Below are 7,776 nucleotides of genomic sequence, written 5' to 3'. Positions count from 1 at the left end.
AATTGAAACATTTTTAAGATTTCCATTGGCTCCAATTTCGGAGGACAAAGTATCTTTAAAATACACTTACAGGTCTCGAACTCATTTCGGCCATGAAAAAAAGTGGCAAAAAAGTGTCATAAAATGTTGAGAAAAGTGGCAAAATAGTAGCATATTATTTACAAACATATACGTATATGCCTATAAATTTATTTATTAATGCGTGTTTATTAAATTTTTATAATTATGAAAATAACGAAATTAATAATTATTTTTTTTAAATTGTTTTTATTTTATAAAACATTTTAAAAATGCAATAAATTAAACATGTTTGAAATTCTACATTTACAAAAGTTATTCAATGGTAATAGTTTTTGGTGTGTTGTCCGATGTTTTAATACTTTCAATTTTTTTAGATTTATTTTCAGTCTTGGAACTTTTACTGACATCTATTTTACGCTGCGAGTTTCTGGTTTTCAATTTTTTTGACGAAGAATCATTTTTGGTAACAGTGTTTTTCTCGGTGTTTAAATATCTAAATAACATAAGCTTTTAGTTTAATAAATCTTAAATTGAGTTTATACAATAGAAATGTCGAATTTTCTATTTCAAAGGTATTTTCACTCGAATCGCGTCATAATTAGTACATTTACCCTATTAGACTTGATAAAAAAAAGAAATTATATAATTAAATATAGTCCGTTAATGTATATTTATTTTTTAATAAAAGATGACAATTCGCTTAAAGTGGCCATAAATGGTACTTCTATAGCATATTCTTTATTTGAATATAGTAGATCTCTAATCTACCGGTTGGAACTGAACAGCGCCATAAAAGACTTTTTAGAAATCCGTTGCAAGCGCTGATTTTCATCTTTATTCTCGACACAATACCCGTCAGTCATAGTCATTCAATTGTTACAAAACTTCTTTCTCCAAAGATTACTTTTAGAACAAAAAGAACTTTTAAATGTAATGTCTGATTAAAAAACGTAATAAAATAGATAGAACATTTTTTTAGAAGGCATACAACTTTATTATTGCGAATCGATGACATTTTTTTGAGATGAGTCGTATTTCCAAATAAAAAATGAAGGTCATTGAAGGAAAAGTTGTTTTGTTGGGTGCACAAGGTATGTAAAAGAAAAAAAAAAATTTTCTTGCAATTTGAATTTTATTTTCTTTCTTTTTTTATACTTTTTTTTTTTTTAAAGGTTGTACTACTATCACGTGAGTTTTTATTTGAATTTTAACCGTGTAAAGTGAAATTTTTATATATAATTTTTTTAGTTTCTTCGAAAGTAATTGTTTATGTTTAGTAAACGACTTTTTTTTAAGAATTATTTCCTTGTTTGATAAAATGCAGTTGTACCAACTATATATTTTAATCTTGCATTTTAAAAAGGGGGAAAAAAAAGATTGTCACATTGTTTACAATTTCACGGAAATCACATGGAAATCCCTGAAAATCAGCGCTCTCTGGTGAAGCATTTTGGAGATACAATTGATTTTTATTGTATTTGAAAAAATCATAGGATAACAAAAAAAAATGTTTTTCAAAACTAAATTTACGATTATTTATTCAAAAAAATAATTATTAACAAGTATTCTAATAACTATTTCTTTTAAAAATTATTATATTTACATTTATTATCATAATATAAAAATAAATAAATAATTTATATTTTCAAATTAACGTAATTTTTTGAATAAAATATGATGCGACATTAATATAATATTTATATGAAATATAAATATTTTAAATATATAAATAATTCTACGCACATTTAACATTTTTATAATTATATTACTCAGTCGGCAAAATGAGACTAAAATTGAAACGATATGATCCGACAGCAACATGTTGGGAACCATTATTTTTCAATTTTGACCCATTTTGGATTGTAAAAAAAAAATAATAATAAACTATATAAAAATTACAGTGGAATAACAATTGGTTTTGGAGAAAATTTAAAAGTTAAGGTTCAAATATTTATTTTATTTTTTTTTTTTGCATTTTGCTTTCTTATAGAGAACAAAATTATTTTTTAATTATTTTTTTAATTTTTTGTCAATTTGCAAATTTATATAAAAAATGTCAATGTTCAAAAATGTTTGTAAAAAAAAGCTTTCAAATTTAACAAATTTAAAACCTAATCCGATCATGGGCAAACAATTTTTTCAATATTTTCGGAATTTTTAAAAAATTTTCGAAATATAAAAAATTCTTATTTATGATTTTTTCGTTTTTTAAGATATGCAAAAAAAATTTAAATAAATTTTTTTAAATTAAAAAAATTTTAAACATGTAGAAATTGCATTTAAATCAAATTTAAATTTTAGTTTCAAAATTTCTAATTATTTAAAATTTTTTAAATTAAATATAATTTACATTTTCATCGAAACTACATATGTATAATAAAATTTAAATCAACTTTTTTTAAAAAAAATATAAAAATACACAGTTTGACTAACTTTTATTACGATTTTTTGTTTGATTCTTCCTTAAAATTGTTAGTAGAATCTATGTTAAAAGCAAGAATATTTTTATTTAATGCAGTATAATTTTATTATATTGTATAATTATATTTTCTTCGTTTTTTAATGAGGAAGAAGATAGAGTTTTTTGTTTTTCGATTTTATCAAAAATATCATCAAAAAATTACAAAAACTTATCATGACAGTTCAGCTGACAGAACCAGGGACGTGGTTTAAAATTTCTCTGGGGTAGTTTTCCACCCCAGTTGAGATTTTTAGGGTTAACAAAAGTTTTGTTAAATAATAATTTCGTGATACAAAAATTTTCGAATAATTTCGAATTGAAATACATTTTTTATATCTCATGCACTTTTTTAAAATTTTGTATATTTTTACCCAAAAAAAAAAAAAAAATGATAGGCCTTTTTTATAGTTTTTACCATAAAAATCAAATTTTTGGGCATTACACTGAAAAAAATAGTATTGAATCAAGAAAACCTATGTACTTGACCGTATTTTATACCAATATTTTCTTGATCCAAGAAATTTTTATTAGTTTGAAGTAAATTTTCTTGGATCAAGAAAATATTGCGTCGATTGAGGGCAGAAACACGCCAATTCAGGCGAATGTTGAGAAACATGACAATCTAAAAAATATTAGAGAAACCTGCCATTCCAGTGAAGATTTCAATAACATGCCATCTCAGATATCAAATTTTTGTTGATTGTTTTAGATTGGTAACACTGTAAACGAAAAATTGATGAGTCAAAATAATTAATATTTTGTTGAATATTGATGGTTAAGTCGGTAGAACCTTTAATAATTTTATTATTAATAATTATACTTTTTTTAATTTTTAATATTGATTTCAAGAATAAAATTTTGTTTACTATAATATAACATTTTCAAAAAAGTGTTACCAACCTAAAACAATCAACAAAAATTTGACATCTGAGATGGCATGTTTTTGAAATCTTCACTGGAATGGCAGGTTTCCCTAATATTTTTTAGATTGTCATGTTTCTCAACATTCGCCTGAATTGGCGTGTTTCTGCCCTCAATCGACGATTGGTATAAAATACGGTCACATTAATCTCTCGAAAATGACGAGATGATTTTTAAAAATACCCCAAAAAAAAATTTTATCGTCTTTTTTCCAAAAATTTTTAAATCGAAAAATTTAAGTTATAATATATAACATAATCTTACGTCAAGATGAATCGATTGTTATATATATAAAGTATAGATTTGATTGAAATTTAAAGAATTAATGAAAGTTAAAAAATCAAAAATTCACATTTTAGCTAAAAAATGTTTTGTTTATTTAAATTCATGTTTATATATGAAATAATTTTATTCCCTGCATTGAAACGAATTAGTTGGTATATACATAAAGTATAGATTTGATTTAAAATTTGAGAATTAATAAAACTTGAAAAATCGAAAATTCATATTTTAGCTAAAAAATTTTGTGTTTTTTTAAAATTCAAGTTAATGAATAAAATAATTGTATTCCTTGCATTGAAACGAATCGATTCGTATATATAAAGTATATGTTACACCCAAAATTAATTAAAATTTTCTTAATTTTTTCAAAAAATTTAATTAATTTAATACAGTTTTCAATTCCAAATTTTTAAAATCAATCAATTGAATTGGAGAAATTCATAGCTTCCTCTACGAGGAAGCAAATTTTTTGCTTCACACAATGAGGAAGCAAAATGTTTATGAAATAAACATAAAGGACCCCCTCTTTGTTCATAGTGTTTTTGGAGGGACGCATAATTATGTTCTAAAAATTATTAGTTAGAATTTTCATTTTATGGAATTTCATTTGCAGGCCTCGGATAATACGACTTTTTCGACTATTTTCGACTTTTTTAAACTTATTTTAATAAAATGCGACTATTTCGACTTTTTTTTTACATTTTTAAACAAATTTTTAAATAAAATATATTTTTTTTAGTATAAAATGCAGATCTTCTTCAGATCTTTTTTATTTCAATTATTTAACAAATTTTTGACTAAAATTCTTCACTAAATTAATTATTTTTAATAATTTTAATGAAATTCATCACAAATTCAATTATTTCAAATTATTTTTCAATTAAAATTTTTATGAAATTTAACAATTGTTTATAATTTTAAAAAAATATCAAATAAAATTACCAAAATTTTTTAATTCAAAATTAAATAAAGTTCAATTATTTTCAAAAATTTCAATTCAAAATCAACTAAAATTCAATTATTACCCAAAATTTCAATTCAAAATCAATTAAAATTCAATAATTATCCAAAATTTCAATTCAAAATTAATTATTATCAAAATTTTCAACCAAAAATCAACTAAAATTAAATTATTATCCAAAATTTCAATTGAAATTCAATTATTTTCAAAAATTTGAATTTAAAAGCTTCTAAAATTTTCTATCGAAAAATTTTTGAAATTTAATAATTTCAATTATAACTCACCGAAAATTTAATTATTTTTAAAACGATTATCTATATTACAAAATTTTTATATAACCAAAAATTCACTTCACAGAATTTTTATTTGTCAGAATTTTTATTTGCTCGAATTTTCATTTAACATAATAGGCATTTTAAAGAATTTTTATTCAGTAGAATTTCATTGCATAGAATTTTCTTTCAGATAAATTTTCATTTGTTAGAATTATTATTTGAGATAATTTCTATATAACCAATTCTTCAAACTATAGAATATTTACTTAACCGAAAAATCATTTTACATAATTTTTAATTGATAGAATTTTCATTTGTCCGAAATTAGGCAAACGGTCGAACAAACAATCGACAGAAAGATTTCGGCGCGATTTTTAAAATCAACCAATAATTGTAGAATTTAATTAGAAATATAAATTCAACGAAATTTATTAGAATATTTTAATTATTTCCGATTATTTATTAAAATATTTTTTTTTTTTATATTTTCAGCTGTAGGGAAGACAAGTTTACTGATGCGATACGTAAACGACACCTTCGATAATCATAGTCCTCCAACGATAGGCGCTTCATTTTGTACTTGCAATCTATCAATTGGCGATATCAAAATTATTTTTCAGGTAAAAAGAAATCTCTTTTTTCTCTACTCTTATAATTAGGAATTTTGTATTTTAAAGTAAATTCTTTTAATTCTTACAGGTTTGGGACACAGCAGGAATGGAAAGATTCCGATCAATGGCACCCATGTACTATCGAAAAGCAAATGCTGCTCTTCTTGTTTTTGACTTGACGAATCATGCAAGTTTTGCCATGGTAAAAAGTTGGGTATCTGAATTAAAGAGAAATATTGAGGAGGCTATAATTCTTATTGTTGTCGGTAATAAAAGTGATTGTGTAAATGAGAGAAAAATTGATTCCGAAGAAGGGAGAAAATATGCTGTCTCAATAGGAGCATTCTATCATGAAACATCAGCACTTTATGGAGAAGGTATTGATGCAGTTTTTCAAACAATTGCCACTCAAATGTTAAAGCTAAGTGATCACAAACACCTAATTACAAGTATTAAAGTTTATAATTCTAATGCGGATGACAATATTTTAGTGACTCCAGCTAGTGAAGACTTTCATAATACTAGTATTGCGCATGGTGTTCACGAGAAACCATTTTTATGTTGTTAGTTTAACAAAAAAAAAAAATGGAGGCACATAATTATTCCATAATTAAACGTAATTAAAAAAAAAATCATTTTTAAATGCCAAAATTTTCATTAAACCAAATCCTCATTTGTTCGAATTTTTATTAACACAAAATGTTATTTAATAGATATCTTAAAACTGAGAATTTTCATTTAACCTGCATTGCAAATGATCGAATAATCAAATGGCAAAAATATTTCGGTGCCAATTTTAAAATTGACCAATAAAAAACTGTCACTAAAATTGTGATTGGTAAATTTTAAAATTGGCACCGAAATATTTCTGCCCCTTTGCTTATTCGACCATTTGCAATGAAGGGGAAATGAAAATTCTGAGTTTTAAGATTTCTATTAAATGACGTTTTGTGTTAATAAAAATTCGAACAAAATGAGGATTTGGTTTAATGAAAATTCTGGCATTTAAAAATTCGACTCAGACGAAATTCTGTTTAATAAGAATTCTAATAAATAAAAATTCAGATTAAAAAGAATTCATTTTAATAAAAAGTGTGCTAAATGGAAATTATATTCAGAAAGAATATTCTGTTAAATATAAAAATTCTGGTTAATTTAAATTTTATTAAATATTAATTCGAATAAATAAGGAAAAATAAACTAATTCACATTATGGAATAATCATGCGCTCCGAAAAATGAGATTTAATCTCTTTTTTATTTTAAAAATTACACTTATTTTTAATTTCATTAAAATAATATAATATATAAATGACGATATTCCGCAAAATGAAATTTATTTAATTCAAATAATCGGTTACTTGATTATTATCAAATAAATATTTATTTTTATATATTATACATTAGTATATCAAAATTATTTATTATTTGAGTCAATTAAATGGTATTTGTTTCAAATACAGAAATTATTTTTTCAAATAATTATTGTTTCAAATACAGTTTATTTAATTCAAATAAAAATTATTTGGTTCATGTAAATATTTATTTGATAATAGTAAAGTAACCGATTATTTGAATCAAATAAATTTTTTTCAGTGCGCAATTACAGCTTTTAAAAATGTCCGCTAATTCCTATACTTCCCTTTGAATAGGATTTTTTTACAAAATCTGAAAAACTATTAAAAATTGAAAAATTATTATAACATTTATAAAAATTGTTTTAATAATATTGATATTTAAAAATCTGGATTAGTAACATTTTTAACTAATTTGAATTAGTGATTCAAAAGCAAAAAAGTGAAAGAAAAAAAATTGCCGAACATTTTTAAAAAGTGCAACTGCGCAAACACCGTCAAGTCGCTTTTGAAATTTTAATTTAATAAATTTTAATTTTCGTTTCACATATATGAATATGTGTTCACAAGCATCTGCTGAAATGAAGACTGATTGAGATGCTCAAATTTTTAATTTTTATTACATTCTAAAAACTAAGATAACATTTGCTGTGACAAATCAAATCTTTTACAAGATTTATATATAATATTTGTGATTGTGCGTCGTACATTGAAAGAAATTTATTAATGATTTTTAAAGCCGTATAAATTTATAAAAACGTTAAACAAATTTCTTTCATTGTAAGCGAACTTATTATTATAGATTTTTTTAAAAAATGGTTATATTGTATACATTAATATAAGCCCAAAATAAGTTTTCAAAAAAGTGAGAATTCACTATAGTCATATAT

General features: G+C 23.0%; 1 protein-coding gene across 2 annotated transcripts; it reads left to right on the top strand.

The window, feature by feature from the left end:
* The first annotated feature begins 863 nt into the window (after positions 1 to 863).
* On the top strand, positions 864 to 7,458 carry LOC127285193 (uncharacterized). 2 transcript variants are annotated; one of them, XM_051311075.1, is made up of 4 exons: positions 864 to 1,112; positions 1,194 to 1,209; positions 5,414 to 5,541; positions 5,621 to 7,458. In XM_051311075.1, the coding sequence occupies exons 3-4, from the start codon at positions 5,437 to 5,439 to the stop codon at positions 6,098 to 6,100; spliced, it is 585 nt and encodes a 194-aa protein (XP_051167032.1). In that variant the 5' UTR covers positions 864 to 1,112; positions 1,194 to 1,209; positions 5,414 to 5,436; the 3' UTR covers positions 6,101 to 7,458. The 2 variants fall into 2 exon arrangements, with proteins under 2 accessions (XP_051167032.1, XP_051167024.1); XM_051311067.1 differs by lacking the exon at positions 1,194 to 1,209.
* The last annotated feature ends 318 nt before the right edge of the window (positions 7,459 to 7,776 follow it).

This window comes from Leptopilina boulardi, unplaced genomic scaffold (assembly GCF_019393585.1).
Source record: "Leptopilina boulardi isolate dan_hultmark-lab unplaced genomic scaffold, ZJU_Lbou_2.1 LbouV2_121, whole genome shotgun sequence".
Taxonomy (NCBI): domain Eukaryota; kingdom Metazoa; phylum Arthropoda; class Insecta; order Hymenoptera; family Figitidae; genus Leptopilina; species Leptopilina boulardi.
This window is presented reverse-complemented; position numbering and strand designations above follow the sequence as displayed.